This window comes from Mus caroli, unplaced genomic scaffold, assembly GCF_978045245.1.
Source record: "Mus caroli unplaced genomic scaffold, Mus_caroli_1 scaffold_10, whole genome shotgun sequence".
NCBI lineage: Eukaryota > Metazoa > Chordata > Mammalia > Rodentia > Muridae > Mus > Mus caroli.
The window spans coordinates 73,717,989-73,744,176 of NW_028227265.1; the positions used below are offsets into that span (position 1 = coordinate 73,717,989).

General features: G+C 36.5%; 1 protein-coding gene across 2 annotated transcripts in view; it reads right to left on the bottom strand.

Annotated features, from left to right (window-relative positions):
• Glra3 (glycine receptor alpha 3) overlaps positions 1-26,188 on the bottom strand; it is a 173,231-nt gene that overhangs the window by 54,845 nt on the left and 92,198 nt on the right. For both annotated transcript variants that reach the window (XM_021169808.3, XM_029480242.2), the window contains one exon: positions 6,864-6,946. In XM_021169808.3, coding sequence (XP_021025467.1) covers positions 6,864-6,946 — 83 coding nt within the window. The remainder of the gene's footprint in view (positions 1-6,863; positions 6,947-26,188) is intronic.

The window sequence follows — 26,188 nt, forward strand, 5'->3', positions numbered from 1 at the left end:
GTACTCTGGGTGGCTCACAAATATCTTCCATGTGTATTTAATTTCTGGTTGACCTGTTTCTTACTTTGCTTCTCATTTTTTAGAAGTTATGTGGCTAAGTGCATGTATTTTCAGAACTACTTTTATAAATTTCTTTTTACAGAATGTTAAATATATTGTAGTAGTTTCCTACACTAGTTTTATATTAAAATTAGTATACTAGGGATTGGGGTATGGCTCAGTTATAAGGCGCTTATAGGACTAAAAGGAACATTGGCCTATATTAGTTCTTCAGGACTGGATAACTAGGCAATGAGACAGACAGAAAAAAAAAAAAAAAAAACAGATGGGCAGACAGACAGGATGGTACACAGGCAGGCAGATCTATACATTTTATGTAGATGAATTTCTTGAGTGTAGATTTCTTAATTGTCCCCTCTCAATTGTTTTTGGCACGGTGCCTTAAAAAGGATACCATTAAGTTTAGTCTTAATGTTTGCTAACATACAGTTTGAGAGTCTAGAATTTCCTATGTGGATTCAGAACTCTTTTTTTCATTTTCTTTCATAAATTAAACTTATCTTCAATATATAAATATAACAATATGTAAATTTAGGATTACTTTTGGTTTTTTTTGACATGACACACAGATTTTATTTTCTATTTAAAAGTTTGTTTCATTATAATATTCTCCTTTCTTTCTTTTTTCTTTTTTTTATTCTCACTCATAAGTTACTCTTTGTTGTTTTTGTGGGGTTGTTTGTTTGTTTTTGTGGGTTTTCTCTGATGGATCTTCATGTATACACTCTCAGTCTCATCACAATCCCACAGGGCTCCTAATTGTTGACTTGCCTGTGGATTCTTCCTTCTTAGCCATTTCTTTCCTTCTATGCTGTGAAAGATGTAACATTTTAGAACCAAAATATAAATACATATTTTGAGACATGTGGGATCATTCCTTATTTTCTCAAAATACAATTTCCGGTATTGTTTTCACTGTCAGTTCTGGTCTTATAGGCATCGTCTTTGTGCACGATTCTCACAGCATTTCTTAAGGAGACTTAACCAGTGGTGCTTGCATTATGGGGAAAAGCAGTTCTTATCAAGAGGGAAAGAAGTACTGAAGGACTCAAGCCAAAGAACCACCTGAGGCAGGGCAGTCATTCCTGCTACAGCAATGAAGGAGAAAGAGGGAAGCATCAAGAGCTTCTCTGAGATTCCACCTCACACCAGTCAGAATGGCTAAGATCAAAAATTCAGGTGACAGCAGATGCTGGCGAGGATGTGGAGAAAGAGGAACACTCCTCCACTGTTGGTGGGATTGCAAGCTTGTACAACCACTCTGGAAATCAGTCTGGTGTTTCCTTAGAAAATTGGACATAGTACTACCGGAGGATCCCGCAATACCTCTCCTGGGCATATATCCAGAAGATGTTCCAACTGGTAAGAAGGACACATGCTCCACTATGTTCATAGCAGCCTTATTTATAATAATCAGAAGCTGGAAAGAACCCAGATGCCCCTCAACAGGGGAATGGATACAAAAAATGTGGTACATTTACACAATGGAGTACTACTCAGCTATTAAAAGAAATGAATTTATGAAATTCCTAGGCAAATGAATGGACCTGGAGGGCATCATCCTGAATGAGGTAACACAATCACAAAAGAACTCAAATGATATGTACTCACTAATAAGTGGATATTAGCCCAGATACTTAGTATACCTGAGATATAAGATACAATTTGCAAAACACATGAAACTGAAGAAGAACGAAGACCAAAGTGTGGACACTTTACCCTTTCTTAGAATTGGGAACAATCACCCATGGAAGAAGTTACAGAGACAAAGTTTGGAGCTGAGACAAAAGGATAGACCATCTAGAGACTGCTATATTCAGGGATTCATCACATAATCAGGCTCCAAACGATAACACCATTGCATACACTAGCAAGAGTTTGCTGAAAGGACCCTGATATAGCTGTCTCTTGTGAGACTACACCGGGGACTAGCAAACACATAAGTGGATGCTCACAGTCAGCTATTGGATGGATCACAGGGCCCCCAATGGAGGAGCTAGAGAAAGTATCCAAGGAGCTAAAGAGATCTGCAACCCTGTAGGTGCAACAACATTATGAACTAACCAGTAACATGGAGCTCTTGACTCTAGCTGCATATGTATCAAAAGATGGCCTAGTCGGCCATCACTGGAAAGAGAGGCCCATTGGACATGCAAAGTTTATATGCCCCAGTACAGGGGAATGCCAGGGCCAAAAAGTGGGAATGGGTGAGTAGGGGAGTAGGGGGAGGAGGGTATGGGGGACTTTTGGATAGCATTGGAAATGTAATTGAATAAAATACGTAATAAAATATATTTTTAAAAAAGAGCTTCTTTCTCTTGTGTTCAGCTTTAGATTTCCTGGAAATGTCCTGAGGAAGTCAGATACAGGAAAGACTCAATGTGCCAGTCCTTGGATCCCATCAAATAGTTCTGATGAACTTCCCTTATTAATTTTAATATTTAGTGCTTCAAATTGTCAGATTGTATAGATTGTGTCTTGAGTCATCCCTACTTTGTCTCTAGTTTCCCCTAGGTCATTAAACATATTTCTCTGTCAACTTTATTTTTTTAAACATTATTAATCCATTGAGTGGTATTATTGCTACCCACATGTGCATGAGTATAAAGTCACCCACTGAGGCGTGGACAGCCCACTAGAGATTACTTTTTAAACAATTGTTGACTATGTGTTTGTTTTTTAAGAAGCCCTTAAGGACTAAGAACTCTGCAGTTATGGGTGGGACCTGTCTGGTCCTTTTCCCATCCAAGCTGGAACTTTTCACTGTCTTGATCTTGTGCAGGTCTTGTACATATATGACCTCAGTTGCTGTGTTTCTTTTTTCCCTTATTCACTTTATCTCCACTAACTTTCCCACTCCCAGTCACCCCTGCCATAGTTCTTCTCCCCTTTCCCTCTTCCCCTTCTTCTCTTAGCAAGTGGGGGCTCCTATTATCCCCCTTACACTGGCACTTCAAGTCTCTGTGAGGCTAGGGGCTTCCTATCCCACTGAGGCCAGACAAGGCAGCCCACCTAGTAGAACATATCCCATCTACAGGCAACAGTTTTTGGGATAGTCCCCATTCCAGTTGTTCAGGACCCACATAAAGGTCAAGCTGCACAGCTGCTATTTATGAGCTGGAAGGGTGAGGCCCAAGGGTTCAAGTTAAGGGTTCCAATTCCTGTGGAATTCCTACCCCTTCCTTCATATTCTTAAAGACATCATGCATTTTATAGGCGAATAGATGGAACTTGATGATATCTTTCTGAGTGAGATAACCCAGTTCTCCAAGGTATATACTCACTTATAAACGGGTATTAGCCACAAAATACAGGTACTTTGTTATACTCCATGGATCCAGGGAAGATAATCAAGAAAAAAGGCCCAAGGGAAGAGGCTTGAATTGTATTTAGAAGGGGGAATAAAATAATCATAGGGGCAGATGGTGGGAGGGAATTGGAAGGGACAGGGGATGTTGAGGGGAACTGGGAATTCAGTATCAGGTGTTGGGAAGGACAGGAGAGGTGGCTAGATGGTCATGAAAATGAATGGAATCCTGCAGCTGACAGTGGTGAGGAGCTGGGGAACATCTCAAGGAGACAGAGACCAAGAATAAATTGGGGTACCCTTACCAGTGACTGACTACATAGGATATATGGATCCTGAAGAGGCCACCTCCTGTATTCAGAAAGGAAACCCAGTAGGAACACCACCCACCCACAAAACTTTCAACCCCAAATCTATATTGTCTACAAATTATGCAGGCACGGGGGAGGGGGAGCAGAATTGAGGGAATGGCCAACCAATAACCAGCACAACTTGAGACACACTCATGGTCAAGCACCAATCCCTACCACTATTAATGATGCTCTGATATGCCTGCAGACAGTAGCATGTTGTCCTCTGAGAGGCTCCACCCAGCAGCTGACTCAGACAGTTGCAGACACCCACAGTCAAACAGTGGACCACAACTGTGTTTACTCTGAGCTCCACAACCCAGCCTTCCCTCAAATGCTGGGTTCTTCATTTGTCTCTCTTCCTCAGCTACTATTCATAGACTGCCAGACTTCGCTCTTTCTTTCCTTACCATCTAATCTTTTGCTTTTTCAGTTATTTAGAATTTAATTTTTATCTTCATTATTCTAATCACAGCTGTCACCTTCAGCAGGAACACTGGCTCTATTTTCTGTTCTTTCAGTTTCATTCAATGTAGTTGCCATATTGGATAGTTTAAAAGAGATCTCTACAGCTTCCTAAGACATAAATAAATTTAATGTATCACCTATTACATCTTTTCTAGAATTTCTTCCTAACAACTTATAAATGAAAGGTTTCCTTAAGGGCATGTTCTTTGTAGTTATCTCCCTTTCTTTCTGGTAAATTCATCTAATTTCTTGAGCCAAAATTCACACAACTTTTAATAATTTAATTTCAGTTCTGTCTTTGGTAACAAACCTGAGTATGCCAAACCACAAATGTACTAATATTGCATTTGTTAATAGTCTTATAAATACTTCCTTTTTAGACTTTCCAATTGTTTCTTAATGTCTGTGACATGATCCTACTTATATGACCTTATGACCTTTTTAGCTGTGATTCACAGGTATGCAGACCCTTTCCTGTCCACATTATATTAATCATCTCCATTAATTATTGTTCTTCTCACATTCATTCCCTAGTGTGTCCCTCTTTCCTTTTTTACTGCTCTTTTTGTGGGGTAGATTATTGGTATTTTTACCTTGAACACGCAAAGCAACCGCTCTGTCTACCATGGAATGATGTTACAAGGCCTCTGTTATATTTTCATTTTGAAATAAAGGGCTCATTAAATAACCCAGGCTGGCTTTGAACTCACGAACCTCATACCTCAGACTCCCCAATACCTAAAACTACAGTTCTGAACCACAGTGCTCTATCTTGTTCCTATTTCCTATTCCTATTTTTGTAATATTATAAAATCACATTGCATAATCTTGGTTCATTGGTAAAATAATCTATGAGGTTATTTGGTGTTAGGACATGGCTACCTAATGAAAATAATTACTATGCAAATATGATGACCTGCTTGTAACCATCTATGCTAATAAATATCTGAATGTGCCTTCAAGCATAGGCTGGGGAGGTGAAGACAGGAAGAGATCTAGAGTTTTTGGTTTTGGGTAGCTAGTAGCCAAGTAAGTGAGCGCCAATCTAAAAATAAGTAAATAAATAAGGTAAGTATTGTAAGTAAAAAAAGTAGCAAATCAACTGAAGGAGACACCTGATATCTCTGGCCCCCATATGTGTACATCTCCATATACATGTGCACCTGTGTACACGTGTGTTCACATATAGACACATGCATGCACATACATGTAATAAGAAAATATAAAAAAAATTGCCAAATAATTTTTTTTGCTCCTTAAAGTTTGAACAATTTTCCTTTGACCTCTAAATAATTTACAGTAGTCATGGAGCCAGTGATTTATATATATATGTGTGTGTGTATATATATATATATATATATATATATACACACATATATACACACACACACACACACACACACACACACATATATATATGATTTCTCTAAGTCTTATATTTTTCCTGTAAGATAATTTAAAATAAGATACTTTTAAGTAAGATAATTATGAAATAATTATCTTTTAATAAAAATTTATAAATTTGACTCAAGAAATCAGATGAATTTATGGAAAAAAAATACTTAGTTTCTTTATGTCCTCCATTGGTCAAGATACAGAGTCAACTGTCCTAAAGTTGCTCTTCTTTGTTGTACGAAGTTCGAAGATTGCACTGCTAGGCAGTTTTCCTTCCTACTCCTTCATGAAATATCTAAATATCCCAATTTTAGATTGCCTTGCTTTTCCTTCACTGATGTTTTCATTTTGTTCATGCCTGGCTTTAATCTTTAAGAGACACAGAGTAAACCATTTACAAGTTAAAGACAAGAATTACTATCAGAGAAATAAATATTTATAAGCCCTCAAAAAGCAGTGCTGGATGGGGATAGAGGGTTGGGCCATGTTCCCCCACGAGTTTTGCACGCCATCTAGTGGCATGTCCATCTTACTACAAGGCTTGCCTATCAGACGCTGAACTCTGCAGATACATTTTCCAATTTTCCTCAGGAAAGAGTTCAAATAGAGCTTTCTTAATATATATATATATATATATACATATATATATATATATATATATATATTTCACTTTGAATAAACATTGTAAAGCATTTTAATGTTTACATACTAATTACTATGTACATATTTATCATTTGTTTACAGTTCTATCATTTATATTATTACAAAAGCGTTAAATGAAGCACACTTCTGACACTTTGTTTAATGTTAGTGCTAGTCAGTGATATTCATTTACCAGAAAGACATCTGAAGAAGACTTGAAAGCTTCGGTTAGTCTCCATACATTTAAAGTCCCTTCTCCTGACATGACCCACACAGCATATTCAGCTAAAATGCCAAACACTGAATCTCATAGAAAAGTCTAAGGTAAGGAGGCAGGTAGCTAGTCACCTATGGCTCTGACCTATTGAATATTACCCAGACACTCTAAGAGATGGTTTTCACATCTAAAAATATGGGAATACGAATTTTTTTAATCACATCTGTAGTAGCATGCATAAAATGCTTGGACCATTTCAAGTTTTGAGCATATATAGATGTCAGTTCATGTTCAATGATTTTATTTTCTTTTATTCAATAGACATGTGCCCAGAAAATTATAAAATAAATTATCTGATCTAGCCACTAAAAACTTAAATTTACATTTAATAAATGTTCAGAAAAAGTAAGTCACTCTTACTCACAGCTTTCAAGTTGCATTATGCATGTTTGTACATCCATTGGAAAATTCTTGAGATCCATTGGACAGGAGAGTGTTAATGTCAACCTGAAAGGATGAAAGGAAATCTTTTAAAGATAATTTACACTGACACATGCATCTTCTACTGTGTAGAGAAAGAAATTCTGATGTTGAGAGAAACTAAAACTGTGCAAATGAAAATTTCTCCAGGTTAAGAATGTTATTTAAGCACACTGAACACAGGAACAGTGGAGCAGCTGGGAAATAATCCTTCTGGTCTAACATCTGCACTTTTGAGCTGATATTGTTTCACAGCCCACTGTGCATAGGTCCCACCAGGAGAAACCTGTTCTCCCAGGAGTGCCTTCACGTCTGAGCTCAGAGATGAGAGAGACAGTTTCTCTCCAATAACTATCTGAAGCATGGCCGTGAAGAGCACATGGGGTGCAGGAACAGTGGAGCAGATGGGACAGGATTGTTCTGGTCACCATCTGCACTGAGAGCTTGGGCTGTTTCTAGAGCTCTCAGTACACAAGTTCTGCCAGGAGAGATCAGAACTCCCAGGAATGCTGACACAGGCTTACAGACCCACTGGAGGTACAAGTCCAGACAGAGACAGCAAAAACATCTAACATGAGGGAAAACCAGATAGTGAAAGAGAAACACAAAAATCTTACCAAGAGAAACCAAGACTACTAGGCATCATCAAAATTCAGTTCCTCCACCACAGCAAGTCCTGGATATCCTACCACACCAGAAAAGTAAGATTCGGATTTAAAGTTATATGTCATGATGCTGATTGAGGATTTTAAGAAGAACATAAATAACTCCCTGAAATACAGGAGAACACAGGTAAACAGGTAGAAGACCTTAAAGAGGAAACACAAAATCCCTTAAAGCATTACAGGAAAACACAACCAAACTAGTGAAGGAATTGAACAAAACCATCCAGGATCTAAAAATGGAAGTAGAAACAATAAAGAAATCACAAAGGGAGACAACTCTGGAGATAGAAAACCTAGGAAACAGGTCAGGAGCAAGCATCAGCAACAGAATATAAGAAATAGAAGAGAGAATCTCAGGCACAGAAGATACCACAGAAAACATTGACACAATAATCAAATAAAATGTAAAATGCAAAAAGCTCCTAACCAAAACATCCAGGAAATTCAGGACACAATGAGAAGAACAACCCTAATGATAATAGGTATAGAAGAGAGTGAATATTTCCAACTTGAAGGGCCAGTAAATATTTTCAACAAAACTATAGAAGAAAACTTCCTTAACCTAAAGAAAGAGACACCCATGAACATACAAGAAGCCTACAGAAAACCAAATACTTTGGAACAGAAAAGAAATTCCTCTCATCACATAATAATCAAAATACCAAATGTACAAAACAAAGAAAGAATATTAAAAGCAGTAAGGGAAAAGGTCAAGTAACATATAAAGGCAGACCTATTAGAATTACACCAGACTTCTTGCTAGAGATGATGAAGGCCAGAAGATCCTGGGCAGACGTCATACAGACCCTAAGAGAGCACTAATGTCATCCCAGGCTATTATACCCAGCAAAACTCTCAATTACCATAGATGGAGAAACCAAGATGTTCCATGACAAAAAACAAATTTACACAATATTTCTCCACTAATCCAGCACTTCAAAGGATAATAAATGGATAACTCCAACACAAGAAGGGAAACTACACCCTAGATAAAGCAAGAAAATAATCTTCTTTTACAAAACCAAAAAAAGATAGCCACAAAAACCATAATTCTGCCTCTAACAAAAATAATAGGAAGCAAAAATCTTTTCTTCCTTAATATCTCCTAATATTAATGGACTCAATTCCCCAATAAAAAGACATAGACTAACAGACTCGATATGTAAACAGGACCCAACATTTAGCTACATACAGGAAACCCATGATAGTGACAAAGATAGGCACGACCTCAGATTAAAAGGAAGGAAACCAATTCTCCCAGCAAATGGTCCCAAGAAACAAGGTGGAGTAGCCATTCTAATATCGAATAAAATCGACTTCCAACCTAATGTTATCAAAAAAAAAAAAAAAGTAGGACACTTCATACTCATCAAAAGAAAAATCTATCCAAAAGAACTCTGGATTCTGAATATCTATGTTCCTAATGCAAGGGCACCCACATTCATAAAAGAAACTTTACTAAAGCTCAAAGTACACATTGCACCACACACAATAATAGTGGAAAATTTCAATACCCTACTCTCAGCAATAGACAGATCAAGGAAACAGAAACTAAACAGAGACACAGCGAAACTAACAGAAGTTATTAACCAAATGGATTTAACAGATATCCGTAGAACATTTTCTCCTAAAACAAAAGGATATACCTTCTTCTAAGCACCTCATAGTACTTTCTCCAAAATTGACCATATAAACAGTCACAAAACTGATACCTCAACAGATACAAGAAGATTGAAATGATCCCATGCATCTTATTAGATCACCACGGGCTAAGACTGATCTTCGATAGCAGCATAAACGATAGAAAACCCACATACATGTGGAAGCTGAACAACACTCTACTCAATGAAAGCTAGGTCACTGAAGAAATAAAGAAAGAAATTAAAGACTTTTTAGAGTTTAATGAAAATGAAGATACAACATACCCAAACTTATGGGACACAATGAAAGGAATGCTAAGAGGAAAACTCATATCTCTGAGTACCTCCAAAAAAGAAACTGGAGGGAGCATACACTAACATCTTGACAGCACATCTGCAAGTTCTAGAACAAACAGAAGCAAATACACCCAAGAGGAATAGACATCAGGAACATATTCAAACTCAGAGCTGAAATCAACTGAGTAGAAAAAAAAAAGAAACAGATCCCAACCAGGAGCTGGTTCTTTGAGAAAATTAACAAAATAGATAAACACTTAGTCAGACTAACTAGAGGGCACAGAGACAGTATCCAAATTAATAAAATCAGAAATGAAAAGGAAGACATAACAACAGAAGCCAAGGAAATCCAAAAAATTCATCAGATCCTCCTCCAAAACCCAATACTCAACAAAACTGGAAAATCTGGATGTAATGGACAACTTTGTGGACATATACCAGGTACCAAAGTTAAATCAGGATCAGATAAACAATCTAAACAGTCCTGTATCCCCTAAAGAAATAGAAAGAGTCATTAAAAGTGTCCCAACCAAAGAAAGCCCAGGACCAGATGGGTTTAGAACAGAGTTCTATCAGGCCTTCAAAGTTGACCTAATAACTATACTCCTCAAACTATTCCACAAAATAGAAGCAGAAGGTACTCTACCCAATTCGTTCTATGAAGCCACAATTACTCTGATACCTAAACCACACAAAGACCCAACAAAGAAAGAGAATTTCAGATCAATTTCCCTTATGAATATTGATGCAAATATACTCAATAAAATTCTTGCAAACCGAATCCGAGAGCACATCAAAACGATCATCTATCATGATCAAGTAGGCTTCATCCCAGGGATGCAGGGATGGTTCAATATATGGAAATCCATCAATGTAATCCAGTATATAAACAAACTCAAAGAAAAAAAATCACATCATCACTTCATTAGATGCTGCAAAACCATTTGACAAAACTAAAACCCCTTCATGATAAAAGTCTTGGAAAGATCAGGAATTCAAGGCCCATACCTAAACATAGTAAAAGCAATGTACAGCCAAACCAGTAGGCAACATCAAATAAAATGGATAGAAACTTGAAGCAATACCACTACAATCAGGGACTAGACAATGTTACCTCCTCTCTTCCTACCTATTTGGTATAGTACTTGAAGTCCTAGTCAGAGCAATTAGAAAACAAAAGGAGATCAAAGGAATGCAAATTGGAAAGGAAGAAGTCAAAATATCACTATTTGCAGTGATATGATAGTATTCTTAAATGACCCCCCAAAAATGACCAGAGAACTCCTACAGTTAATAAAGTATTTCAGCAAAGTAGCTGAATATAAAATTAACTCAATCAAATCAGTGGCCTCCTCTACACAAAGGATAAACAGGCTGAGAAATTAGGAAAACAACACCCTTCACACTTGTTACAAATAATATCAAAAACCTTGGGGTTACTCTAACTAAGCTAGTGAACAATCTGTATGACAAGAACTTCAAGTCTCTGCAGAAAGATCTCAGAAGATGGAAAGATCTCCCATGTTCATGGATTGGCAGGATTAATATAGTAAAAATGTCCGTCTTACAGAAAGCAATCTACAGATTCAGTGTAATTCCCATCAAAATTCCAATTCAATTGTTTACAGAGTTAGAAAGAGCAATTTGGAAATTCATCTGGAATAACAAAAAAAAAAAACTAGGATAGTGAAACTATTTTAAATAATAAAAGAAATTCTGGAGGAATCACCATCCCTAACCTCAAGCTGTACTACAGAGCAATTGTGATAAAAAAACTGCATGGTATTGGTACAGTGACAGACAGGTAGATCAATAGAATAGAATTGAAGACCCAGAAATGAACCTACACACCTATGCTCACTTGATCTTTGAAAAAGGAGGTAAATTCATCCAGTGGAAAAAAGACAGCATTTTCAACAAATAGTGCTGGCTCAACTGGCACTTAGCATGTAGAAGAATGCAAATTGATCCATTCTTTTCTTCTTGTACAAAGCTCAAGTCCAAGTGCATCAAGGACCTCCACATAAATCCAGATACACTGAAACTAATAGAAAAGAAAGTGGGGAAGAGCCTCAAGCACATGGGCACAGGAGAAAATTTCTTGAACAGAATACCAATAGCTTATGTGCTAAGATTTGACAAAAGGGAGCTCATAAAATTGCAAAGCTTCTGTAAGGCAAAGCACACTGTCAATAGGACAAAAAAGCAACTAACAGATCAGGAAAAGATTTTTACCAATCCTACATCTGAGAGAGGGCTTATTTCCAATATATACAAAGAATTCAAGAAGTTAGAATTCAGAGAGCCAAATAACCCTATTAAAAATGGGGTTCAGAGCTAAACAAAAAATTCTCAACTGAGGAATACCGAATGGTTGAGAAACAACTAAAGAAGTGATCAACATCCTTAGTCATCAGGAAAATGCAAATCAAAACATCCCTGAGATTCCACCTCATACCAGTCAGAATAGCTAGGATCAAAAACTCAGGAGACAGCAGATACTGGTGAGGATGTGGATAAAGAGGAACACTCCTCCATTGCTGGTGGGATTGCAAGATGGTACAAGCACTCTGGAAATCAGTCTGGTGGTTCCTCGGAAAACTGGATAAAGTACTACTAGGGGATCCTGCAATACCTCTCCTGGGCATATACCCAGAAGATGCTCCAACATGTAATAAGGACACATGCTATGTTCATAGCAGCCTTATTTATAATAGCCAGAAGCTGGAAAGAACACAGATATCCCTCAACAGAAGAATGGATACAGAAAAAGTGGTACATTTATACAGTGGGGTATTACTCAGCTATTAAAAACAATGACTTCATGAAATTTTTAGGCAAATGGGTGGAATTAGACAATATCATCCTCACTTAGCTAACTCAGTTACAAAAGAACACACATGGTATGCACTCACTGATAAGTGCATATTATCCTAGAAGCTCGGAATACCCAAGATACAATTCACAAACCACATTAAACTCAAGAAGGAAGACTACAGTGTGGATACTTTGGCCCTTTTTAGAAGGGGGACAAATTACCCATGGAAAGAGTTACAGACACAAAGTATGGAGCAGAAACTGAAGGTATGACCATCCAGATACTGCCCCATCTGGGGATCCAACCCATATACAATCACCAAAGTTAGACACTGTTGTGGATGCCAACAAGTGCTTACCGACTGTTATAGCTGTCTCCTGAGAGGCTCTGCCAGTGCCTGACAAATACAGGGTTTGATGCTCTCAGCCAACCATTGGACTGAACACAGAATCCCAAATGAAGGAGCTAGAGAAGGGATCCAAATTGTTGAAGGGGTTTGCAGCCCCATAGGAGGGACAACAATATGAACTAACCAGTATCCACAGAGCTCCCAGGGACTAAACTACCAAGCAAAGAGTACATGGTGGGACTCATGGCTCCAGCTGTTTATGTATCAGAGGATGGCCTTGTCGGTTATCAATGGGAAGAGGCCCTTGTTCCTGTGAAGGCTCTATGTCCCAGTGTAGGAGAATGCCAGGACCAGGAAGCAGGAGTGAGTGGGTTGGTGAGCAGGGGGAGGGGATAGTGGATAGAGTTGTTTTGGAAGGGAATCCAGGAAATGAGATAACATTTGAAATGTAAATAAAATATCTAGTAAAAAAAATAAATAAATAAAAAATAAAAACCAATGTTATTTATTCTGAAATAAACATATATTTAAAAACAAATATATGTATTTTTGGTGGGGGAGATGTTGAAGTATCATCACACCTATAAATATTTTGCTATATTTATTCATTTACTTCCTTACATTAGAGATACCTGGAAGAGACATTGCTCTCCAAAGAGAGAATTATCTTCCAAGAGATAAACATTGATGTGGATTCTATACAATTACCAAATTTCAAAAGATGCATTTCATTTAAATATCATATTACTGTCCTTTAAGTTACAGTGTATATGGGAAAGGGAAGTTGTACATGTGGAGAGACAGAATGTAGAGAAATTTTCCTCCATGACAATTCTGAGCATTTCTGCAGCTGTCTCTGGGAAGTTGTTGCTGGATAGAGAGGCATTGAGCACAGGATATCTGAAGAACTTGAGTGTTTGCTAACAGAGTATGCAATGGATCTTACTCTGGCTTGAGCATTCTTCAAGTTCCTGTCAGAGTCAGGAAATCTTCTCTAGTATCTAATAATAGTGTCCTAGTAACTTTATCCTAATAACAACATCATAATATTAGTATCCTAATAACTTTTCTTTTCCACTAACTCTGTTGAGTGGTCATCTAGAGGAGAAGTTCAACCTTTATTAAAAGTAGGTTACAGAAAATTTATGCCTACATACATATATACGTGCATATAATATGTATAATGTAATGGAATATATATATATATATATATATATATATATATAAAACATATTACTGATATATCTTTCATTTTTACCAAGACTTTGTATTTTATAAAAGTGGGAGAGAAGAGAAAGTGATCCAGATCTCTGATCAATGTTCTTCAAAATTCTTTTCTGAGAAACCCCACTCAGCCACGTTTATATTTATTTCCTTACTGAAACCTATTGTAAGAATGAGCTTGCTAAGTGGTTAGTTTACCTGAGCTTGTGACAACAGGCATATTACTCTAGCCTCCCTAAACAATAGCTTTCTCATATCTAAACTGAAGATGGCAAAAATACCTACTGGAGAGTTGAGGGGAGATATCATGGGTGGTGTGGAATCCCCTTAGAAAAGTACTGGATACATAGGGAATACAGAATGGTTGTTACATTTTAATGACTGATTATTGAACCTCCATAATCCCTTTCTCAAAATTCTAATGTGTGGGCACAAAGATGAAATAATTAAATCTCATATGACATATATATATATATATATGTCATATATATTGAACAATATATATATATATATATATTGAACAAAAAATGACTAGCAATCTAACTACATTTTTAAAATGGAATTTTTATGTAAAGCATAGATATACAGTTGAAATGATATATAGTATGCAGTGACTATTTTGCTGACATAGGTCCAATTAGCAGAGTTTGGGAGACATAAATGGATAGACACATGGTATGCTGGATTTTTAAGAGTCTCAGAAGGATTATTGAGTAATTCATTCAAGTTCTCGAGGATCAAGGCAATTCAGTCCTTAACACACTAAAATGATCAGAAGACTCCATGTGTAAAAGTGCTATTTTTATTTTCTGGCTCAACTAGGTTAAGTGTTATTAAGTAATAGCATGGCATTTCAACATTCTCTTTTCAAAATGCAATTTAAAAACTAGCTGGACACAACGTTCCCTGCCTTGTGAAAGAGCTTATCAGCAGAGAGGAGACATGCACATTCAGAAATTCACAGGCATTCGTTCATTCTCTAAATGTCCAAGGCTTTTGCCAGCCAGTTGCCTATGCTGACTTGCAGAACGTTCTGACCTTTCCTCGAGAAGTAAAAGCTGTCCTCAGAATCTTTTCCTCACTCTCACAGTGCATGTGTTGTCAAATTCATATCCTGGCTATTTCTCTACTTACAATGAGAGTCGCTGCACAATCCCAACAACAACAAGTTCAAAAGAGTTATTGGGTAAAGCAAAACAATCTGCCAAAGACCTGTTGTAAATCATTCCTATAAAAGTCAATTTATTTGCTTTGCTTTTGTTTTATTTAATGTGAAACATAATTGATTAAACAAAACACTGATTAACCAATAAGTGTCTCCTGGTTGTAATACAGAGGGACTGTTTATCCAGATATTACATGTAAACCAAAGATGTGCTCTGACCACATCAAAGGTAACTGAAGCACAGAAGCAACGACTCATATTCTGTTTTGGAGATGAATGGCCTCTTGTTTAAGGAGGACACCAAGTTCTCTTTTTGAGACGAGGTACATAAACAGGATCTAGCACTTCTTCCTCCCACTAAGACGTCTTGGCTTCGTGAAACAGTGATGATTTTCAAAAGGCTGACTCATCTATGAAAATCACTAGCCTCATTAAAATTTAATTATTATCCATTTATAAAATAGCATTGCTTGTAGTGATGTGTCTGTCCCAATGTCTATTTGAAATTAAACATGTTTTCTGAATCTATCACAGCTTTTTGAATCAAAAAAAGTATGCTTTTGCATCTATTGGTGTATCATTTTATTGGTGTAACATAAATGTGTTGAGCGTAATAATTTTTGTGCTCAAATACATATTATGATATTGTACAATATTTTGCAATTTGATAACATAAAGACAGTGATTCTTTTTCAACAATTTAAGGAGTCTTGAAAGAGGTTCTTCAATCTCATACTAATGTATTTATATCACTTATTTTTATTAGTTATTTTATTTATTTACATTTCAATTGTTCTCACCCTTCCTGGTCCCCCCTCACTCACGCCCAGCCCCATTCGTGATCCCCTTGCCTGTAATAATGTGCTCCTCCACACCCTTCCCCACCCACTCCTATCTTACCCCTCTAGCATCCCCCTTCTCTGGAACATCTACAAAAACAAGTACATCCCTTCCCACTGAGGTCAGAGAAGTCAGTCCTCTGTTACATATATAGCAGGGGGCACAGACAAGCTCATGTATATTCTTAGGTTGGTGGCTTAGTCCCTGGGAGCTCTGAGGGAGTCCTGACAGTTGATACTGCTGTTCTTCCTATGGAGTTGCAGTCCCTGTCAGCTCTTCAATCCTTCCCCTAACTCTTCTATTGGGGTTCCCAGGCTTAGACCAATTGGTTGTGTATAAGTATTTGCATCTGTCGTAGGTGCTGGCAGAGTCTTTCCGAGGACAGCTATACCAGGATACTGTCTGCAAGCACATCTTGGTATCAGCAATAGTGTTGGGGTTTGGTGTCTGCCGATGGGATAGATCCCAAGGTTGTGGGGGGGTTGTCTCTGGATAGCCTCTTCTTCAGTTTCTGCTCCATCTTTTGTCCCTACATTTTCTTTAGACAGGAACAATCTGAGAAACATATTGGGATGATGGGTGGCCCCATCCCTCAACTGGGGTTCATCTACTGGAGGTGGTCTCTTCATGTTCTTTCTCCCGTGCATTGGGCATTTCAGCTAATGTCATCTCCATTATGTTCTGGGAGTCTCCAACATCCTTGGTGTCTGGGACTTTCTAGTTAGTGGTTTCCCTCCTTCCACACCCCACACTGTTGTATATCCCTATTTATTCTCTGGGCCCTCTGGGCTTCTCTCCTCTCTCCCCCATACCTGACTCTGTCCCTTTTTTTGCTTCCTTATTCCCTTTCCTACCCAGGGCCCTCTTGCCCTCAGTGATTATTTTGTTCCCCATTCTAAGTGGGATTGAGGCATCCACACTTGGGCCTTCCTTCTTGTTAAGCTTCAGGGTATGTGAGTTTTATCTTGGGTATTCTGAACATTTTTGCTAATATTCACTTATCAGTGAGTACATGCCATATATCTCCTTTTAGTACTGGATTACCTTACTCAGGATGTTATTTTCTGGGTCCATCCATTTGCCTGCAAAATTTGTGATGTCCTCGTTTTTAATAGCTCAGTAGCATTCTACTGTGTAAATGAACCACATTTTCTCTATTCTTTCTTTCATTGAGGGGAATCTGGCTTGTTTCCAGCTTCTGGCTATTATAAATAAGGGTGCTATAAACATAGTGGAGCACATATCATAGTCCTTGTGATATTGCAGAGCATGTTTTGGGTATATGCACAGTCGTGTAGGCTGGGTCTTCAGGTAGAATTATTTCCAATTTTTCTGAGGAACCTCCGGGGTAGATTTCCAAGGTGGCTGTACCAGTTTGCATACTCACTAGCAAGGGAGAAATGTTCCTCTTTCTCAACATCCTTATCAGTATCTGCTGCTGTCACCTGAGGTTTTTTTGTTTTTTTTTTTTTTTTTAATCTTAGCCATTCTGATTGGCGTAAGGTAAATCTCAGGGTCGTTTTGGTTTGCATTCCCCTGCTGACTAAGAATGTTGAACATTTCTTTATGTGTTTCTTGGCCATTCAAGATTCCTCAGCAGAGAATTCTCTATTTAGTTCTATACTCATTTTTAAAGTTAGATTATTTGGTTTTCTAGAATCTAATTTCTTGAGTTCTTTGTATATTTTGGATATTAACCCTCTATCAGATGTAGAGTTAGTAAAGATTTATTTCCCCAATCTATAGTTTGCTAATTTGTCCTATTGACAGTGTCTTTTGCCTTACAGAAGCTTTTCAGTTTTTATGAAGTCCTATTTGTCAATTGTTGATCTTATGGCCTGAGCCACTGGTGTTCTGTTCAGGAAAATTTCCACTGTATCAATGTGTTTGAGACTATTTCCCACTTTCTCTTCTATTAGATTCAATGTATCAGATTTTATGTGGAGGTCATTAATCCACTTGGACATGAGCTTTATACAAGGAGATAAAACGGATCAATTTGCATTTTTCTACATTCAGACAGCAAGTTAGACGAGCATCATGTGTTGAAGATGCTTTCTTTTTTTTTTTTTTCCCACTGGGTTGTTTTGGCTTCTTTGTCAAAGATCCAGTGACCATAGGTGTGTAGTTTTATTTCTGAGCCTTGAATTTTATTCTATTGATCAACCTGTTTGTCTCTGTGCCAATACCATGCATTTTTTTTTATCACTATTGCTCTGTAGTGAGCTTGAGATCAAGGATGGTGATTCCCCCTGAAGTTCTTTTGTTGTTGAGAATAGTTTTTGCTATCCTGGGTTTTTGTTATTCTAGATGAATTTGAGAATTGCTCTTTCTAACTCTGAACAATTGAGTTGGAATTTTGATGGGGATTGCATTAAATCTGTAGATTGTTTATGGTAAGATGATCATTTTTACTAGGTTAATTTTATAGATCCATGAGCATGAGTTATCTTTGCATCCTCTGAGGTCTTCTTCAGTTTTTTGTTTTTTTTTTTTTTTTTTTTTTTTTCTTCAGGGACTTGAAGTTCCTGTCATACTGATTTTTCACTTGCTTGGTTAGAGCTAAACCAAGATATTTTATATTATTTGTGACTAGGTGAGGGTTTGGTTCCCCACTTTTTTTTTCAGCTTGTTTATCCTTTGTACATAGGAAGGCTACTGATTGTCTTTGAGTTAATTTTATATTAAGCCACTTTCCTGAGGTTGTTTATCAGCTGTAGTCGTTTTCTGGTAGAATTCTTGTGGTCATGCATATAAACTATCATATCACCCACAAATAGTGATACCTTAACTTTTTCCTTTCCAATTTGCATCCCTTTGACCTACTTTGTTGTGTAATTGCTTTAGCTGGAACTTTGAGTACTATATTGAAAAAATAGGGAGAGGGTGGGTACCTTTGTCTTTTCCCTGATTTTAGTAAGATTGCTTCAATTGTTGGTTTGCTGTATATTGCTTTTATTATGTTTAAGTATGTGCCTTGAATTCATGATTTCGCCAAGATTTTTAACATGAAGGGGTGTTGTATTAGGGGTGTTTTAGGGGTGTTGTATTTTGTCAAATACTTTTTCAGCATCTAGTGAGATAATCATGTGTGGTTTTTTTCCTTGCATTTGTTTATATAATGGATTACCTTGATAGATTTCCAAATATTGAACCATCACTGCATCCCTGGGATGAAGCCTACCTGATCATGGTGAATGATCATTTTGATGTGTTCTTGAATTCAGTTTGTGAGAATTTTATCGAGTATTTTTGCATTGATATTCATAAATGAAATTGGCCTGAAATTCTTTTGTGTATGTGTGTGTGTGTGTGTGTGTCTTTGTGTGCTTTAAATATCATAGTAACTGTGGCTTCATAGAACAAATTAGGTAGTGTTCCTTCTGTTCCTATTTTGTGGAATAGTTTAGGAGTATTCTCTTAACTCTTCTTTGGAAGTTTCATAGAATTCTGCACTAAGTCCTTTTGGCCCTGAGGGGTTTTGGGGGGGGGTTAGTGGTTTTTAATGAGTGCTTCTATTTCCTTAGTGGTTATGAGACTGTTTTGATAGTTTACCTAATATTGATTTAACTCTTTTTTTTTTTTAGTATAAAAATAGAGTTCATTTAGGGCATGGGGTGGGGGGAGTTAAGAGAGTAGTAGAGGCAAAGAAAGGCAGAAAGAAAGAGAGCGTAGAGAAGTAGAAGCCGGCCATGTCCACATGGAGAGAGGGTGAAAGGGAATGGGGAGAGAGGGGGAGCAAGGACAAGAGGCAAGAGTAAGAGAGTAAGAGTTTGATTTAACCCTTGTACATGGTATCTGTGTAGAAACTCATCCGTTTCATCTAGATTTAACAGTTTTGTTGAATATAGGCTTTTGTAATAAGATTTGATGATGTGTGTAATACTTCTGAAATAAAGGTTCCTATTGATTTGAAAGGGAGGCTTCTGCAGTATTGGTCACAGTGTTGTTTGTGTGCTATTAGTGTAGCAAATATTTAATATTTGACTCTGTTGTGCTTGTCTAATTTGTGAGGAGGATATTCTACTCCATTTTAAAAGTCATAAGACTGAGGTTTACACAGGACGTTCTAACAGTGCACAATATTGGTCAGTGAACTGGGTGAAACACCATATTTCTGCTTCATCATCTTGTTTTGTTTTATGTTTTAGAAAATAATAGTAAAAACCTTACTGCCTTTTGTATACCTGTTACCATGATACATATTTCATATTCATTATTAGCTAGAAGATGGATTTAGTCTTCACTGGGCCTCTTGTTCTCTCCATTTCTCTTGCTGTGAATACTAAGACTAAGAGCCCAGGCAGCATTTTACCTGTACCATGTCTAAGGATTAAACACTCTCCAAACATTCTGACATGGGATTACATTGTTCACTTACTTGGAAAAAGAGAAGGCTTGTTTGCAGTTTGCTCTAAAAATAGCATGTTCTCCAAGCTCCCTCTTCCAGAGTCACTGTACAACTGGCTGTGCATTTTTATTCATCTAAACTCCTTGCATTGGTCCAGGGAGACTTGGAGAGAGGTGAGAAGTATCCTTCTTGCTTGTTTTACCATAATAATAAAATCCATTATTTCCGACTCAGGAATTTTGTGTTTTCAGCAACCGTAAAAGAGTGAAAGGTTGATTTTATAAGCAGGATAAAAATAACATTTGAAACTTCATCTTGAGGCAAATGTGTGACTCCAAACCCTTCATCCAAAAGCAATTTACTTAAATGTTTTTTAGTGTAATCCAAATATATGAATTAAAATTTAAAATAACTCCATAAATCATTAAGCAAAACAAAACAAAAACAAAAACTTGAGTCTCACTAAGGTTGAAGAGTTGAGTCATTGATTAAAATCATTTGTTACTCTTTCAGAGGCCCTGGGTTTGATTTTCAGAACCTACATGGTTCCTTGTACCTATTCATAATTTCAGACATCTGACACATTGTTCTGACTTCTGCAGGCTGTTGGCACAATGTGATGTGCATATATATATATATATATATATATATATATATATATATACATAAATATATGCATATATGTGCAAAATATTTACACATGTAGAATAAACAGATTTAAAAATATATTTCTTTAAATGCATATCACTTTTCTATCTATACCTTTCTCAGTTCTATTTACTTAGTGTTAGCCTTTTTCAGCTGTTTCAGCTATTATATATATATATATATATATATACACATACATAAATATATGCATATATGTGCAAAATATTTACACATGTAGAATAAACAGATTTAAAAATATATTTCTTTAAATGCATATCACTTTTCTATCTATACCTTTCTCAGTTCTATTTACTTAGTGTTAGCCTTTTTCAGCTGTTTCAGCTATTATATATATATATATATATATATATATATATGCTATTATAAAATGATTGTATGCTGTACTTAATAGTTGAAACTGTTTCTTTAATATCCTATGAAAGATATGCAAGTTTTTAAAATCTTATAACCTATGCATACTTAACTTCCCACCAATCCACAAACCTACTTGTAGTTAGACAAATATCATGCAATTATATGTTAGGAGTCTGTGATTAATGTTTGTGTTAAGGTTGGTAATTTGCATAATTACTGTTCTCGCATAGTGTTTTCATTTTCCTTGATATTAATAAGCATCTTACATTAACCATATACATACTTTTATACTCTTACTACTGCTTCAAGTTCTACTCTGTCTCCCTGCTACTAAATCTTTCTTAGTGGTTGGACACAGCAGGGTATCTGCCATTTCAATTAAAATTCATCCTTTTTGTCCTTTCTGCCTTTCAACTCAGATTTAGATTTCTGTACTGTGTTCAGGTTTTACATCCTTCTGATAGTCATCTGATTATGTGTGTGTGTGTATATGTGGTTATGTATATTTGTGGTGTGTGTAATTGGGTATGAATATGTATGGTATATGTGAGTATGTGAGTGTACATGTGTGGTATATGTGTGTGTGGTGTGTATGTAAGTGTTTGGCTTGTGTGTGTGTGTGTGTGTGTGATGTGGTGTATGTATGTGTAATATGTGTATATTGTGTGTGAATGTATGTATGTGCATGTATATATGGCGTGTGTGTATATGTGGTATATGTTTATTTGTATATATGTGTGTATCTTTGCGCACGCGCATGTGTGTGTGTGTGTGGTGTGTGTCTGTGTATTTGCTGTGTATATATGTGTGTTTGGTGTGTGTATATGTGTGATGTATGTATATGTATAGATGTGTATGTATGTTTGTAAGTGTGGTGCAAAAATCTTTTGTATGTGTTTGTCTTAGTTAGGGTTTTACTGCTGTGAACAGACACCATGACCAAGGTAAGTCTTATAAAAAACAACATTTAATTGGGGCTGGCTTACAGGTTCAGAGATTCAGTCCATTATCAGCAAGATGGGAGCATGGCAGTATCCAGGCAGGCATGGCGCAGGAGGAGCCGAGAGTTCTATGTCTTCATCCAAAGGCTGCTAGTGGAAGACTGACTTCCAGGTAACTAGGGTGAGGATCTTATACCCACACCCACAGTGACACACCCATTCCAACCAGGTCACACCTATTGCAACAAGGCCACACCTTCAGATGGTGCCACTCCCTGGTCCAAGGATATACAAACCATCACAGTGTTTATATATTTTTGTGTGTGTGGTATGTGTGTATGTGTGTGTGGCATGCTTTGATTCTACTTTTGTGAAAGTTTCCTCTATTTTACCTAACTTTTCATACTGCTTGATATTATATAGTATCTATGTCTTTAGTCTTTTATTCCTGGAAGTATCATTTTATACATGATTAATGTGGTAAAAAAAAAAAAAAAAAAAAAAAAAAAAAAAAAACCTATCCTGATTGAAGATCCTGGGTGAGGAAATCAGGAGGGGGGGGGTGTCACTGATGTTCCTAAAAGCTAAAGTCCATACTTCTTTTCTTCTCTTCTTCTTTTTTTCATTTTTGTTCTTAGCTATCCTGCACTTTCTAAAGTCTGTCGTGCCTAAAATTCCTTTAAGTTAGAAGTTATTTATTTTCTGCCTTCTGTTGTTCTCCCACTTTGTCTCTTGTTCTCCTGTGTTTGAGTTTTCACACTCATTTCCCAGCTTCTTAGATGATGCTCTCAGCACTTGTCTTTTGTTGATTTATTGTCTGTTAACTTTGGCTTCCTGTGTCCCAATGCCATTGCTCTTCTTTATTCAGTTCAATTAATGGTTTCAGTGAGACTTAAAGAGGGTATACAGATGGCTGCTCAAGTTCACTTGGTTGAACTTGCCAGGACCTTCTGCCTTCATTAAACAGCTAGGGAAGCCAGATCTCACATGAAACACCACAGATGCTCCATTTGCACACTGAACAAGATTTGTTTTCTTGTGCAGTTTTTTTTTTCCCCTAACAAAGAAATGGAAGGTTTGGGGCATTTGAAGATTTCAAAGTCCTGTGAGATATCCAAAATCAACTCACAAAAATTATTTTTTGTTTGATCATTTGATCCAGGATACAGGAATGACTGTTAACCAAAAGGACTTCTGTCTTATTTGAATTCATACTGAAAGATAAAGGATGCATTTCTGAATCATTCCATAACCTTTTCTCTAAATGTTAGAAGAAATATAACCTATCTATAAGAGATAAGACCATTTACAAAAGAGATAAATTCAACTTCTTCCTCTATTTTTCAAACAAAATATTCTAGCATTTACAGGAACACTGTCTTGATAATTATACTGAAATTGTGTTTTAAACAATGTTGATACTTTTAGCATGATGTATTTCAACTGGAGATATTTTTTTCAGTCTTAAAATCATATCTCCCTAATAAGATTATTGGATGAATCATCAGAGTGGAAAGACCTCATGGTTTTAAGCTTCCAAGATATTATATTGTTATCAAAAAGTTCTTCCTTACAAAAAATGACTCCAGTTTATTAATGTAGGTATATGACATGAGAGATTAGCTCTTATTTTTTGATTCACATTTTTAACTTTCAACATTTAGGAAGGAGAGAGGGTCCCACGCATGTCATGTGCACATTTGGAAGTCAAACCACAGGAAAATGATAGCTTTTCTCTTAGAATTGGGTCCTAGGAAACAAATTTATGTATTCAGCCATTGTAGAATGTGCCTCGACATACAAAGCCATCTTGCTAGCCCCCAAACATAGTTCTTTATGTTGATAATTTCCAACTCCAATAAAATTTATATGTAAACAAATACACATATCGTAGTGCATGTATTTCACACTCAAAAGTGCACACACACAGAGGCACACCAACTCCCATGAAATTCATATGTAAATAAACATACATAATCATGGTGGATATATTTAATACTCACATGACACACTCAGATGCACACACAGAGATACACATATACATACAGATTTATAAACACATACAATATTTCAGTTCTGTTAAATGAAATAATCTGTACACTCCAATTTTGCAAAAATTGATGTTTCCATTGTACCTAGTGCTATTTTTTAAAAATTAATTAATTAATTAATTAATTAATTTGCACATGTGAGTATACACACATGTAAATAGACAGCTATAGTGCATGAGTGAAGGAAAGCTTGCTTGCAGTAGTTTGTTATCTCTTTCCACATTGGGGATTGAACTCAGGCTCCTAGGGTTGACATCAAGCATCCTTCCCTTTTGAACCATCTCCCCATCTCCCCTCCGCTGGTGCTTCTTCATCTTTTTTTTTTTTTAATATAACCTCTACCACAAAACGCTATATATACAACTTAACACTTTTATCAGGAAAACATGTTATAATTGACAAAGGTACATTTTTGGTCTTCTGGTTATTGTACTCAGGAATTTTCATATGGCAGGCAAGCCCTATCCCATGGAACCACATTAGCAGCAGCAAAAATACAAACTTTAAATTAGCAGGGAAGAATTTAAGTTGTTAAATGTATACTGTGTGATGGATTTATTGAAAATCACCACGAGTCCACAATCCAGAGAAGTTGGGGATGACAGGAATACATTAATGGAATCTGTCACATATTATATGTACTTGTTTTTTGAGTAATCTATAGCTCATTGCTTAAACTTCAAATAACATAAATTTACTGAGGGTAAAATTTATTACTGCATAAACTGTACCACTTGTTTTTATAGTCAGTCATTTTAATCAATTATGAGTTTTCTTCCAAAGTTCTTACATAGATCTACACACATAGTCACATTTTGCATAAAATGGGGATAATTTTAAGAAAGGCATCCTGGATTGACCATTGTGTAAATACTATGGAATGCATTTTAATAAACCTATTAATATATGGCACATCTTATTGAAATCTAGTGTATATAATACGGGTACTGTACTTTTATATAGTGCTGAAGACAGATAACCCCATAATTACCCCATAATAAGTGATTAGTGTATTGTGTGATAATCTGACAATGGTTATATACAGAATCACAATCATACCTCTCACTAATTTGCTTTTAATTATTTAATAATTATGTTTGTGCATATGTGTGTGCATGTTGGTGAGTAGGTGTGTACTTGTGAGCATAGTTGTGTGGAGGCCAAAGTCTTAGTTGTTTGTTCTTCCTAAGGCCTCAGCTTCCATTCTCCCTTACTTTACTTCCTTTCCTTTCTTTTTCGTCTTTTGGCCTACAACTCACAAAGTAGGCTCGGCCTTGGACCAGTCTGCTGGTACAAGCACCTCCCTAGCACACATGCACACACACACATACACACACACATACACACACATATAGATAGATATGTATTATATATATCACTGATAGATACTTATGTAATTGCATAATTTATATCCCTTTCCTCTATCCAAAGTCTCCCATATATACTTTCAGTTTGCTCTCTTTCAAATTTATAGTCTTTTGAAAATTATATTCATATATGGGAGTCTACTCCATGCCCTGAAAGCATATACATTTTATGTACATAACTATACTTATACATATAGAATTATTTTAAATGAAACTAAGCAGAAAATGTTTCCATTTAAACTTAAATATGTCTTGTAGGCTGCTGTTATTCAAAATGGTCATGACTAGTTTAAATAAAATATTTAATAATATAAATCTATGGGTTCAACCATAGTCTTTAAAATTATATATATGAATGTTTGCCTGCATGCATATTTGTACATCACATGTGTGTCTAGTGCTCATGAAGGCTGGATGAAGTCACTGGATGTACTGAAAAGGGAGTTACAGATGACTGTGAGCCACCATGTTGCTGATAAGAATAAACCTGGGTCATCTGGAAGAGCATCCAACTCTCTTAATTGCTGAACTATATCTC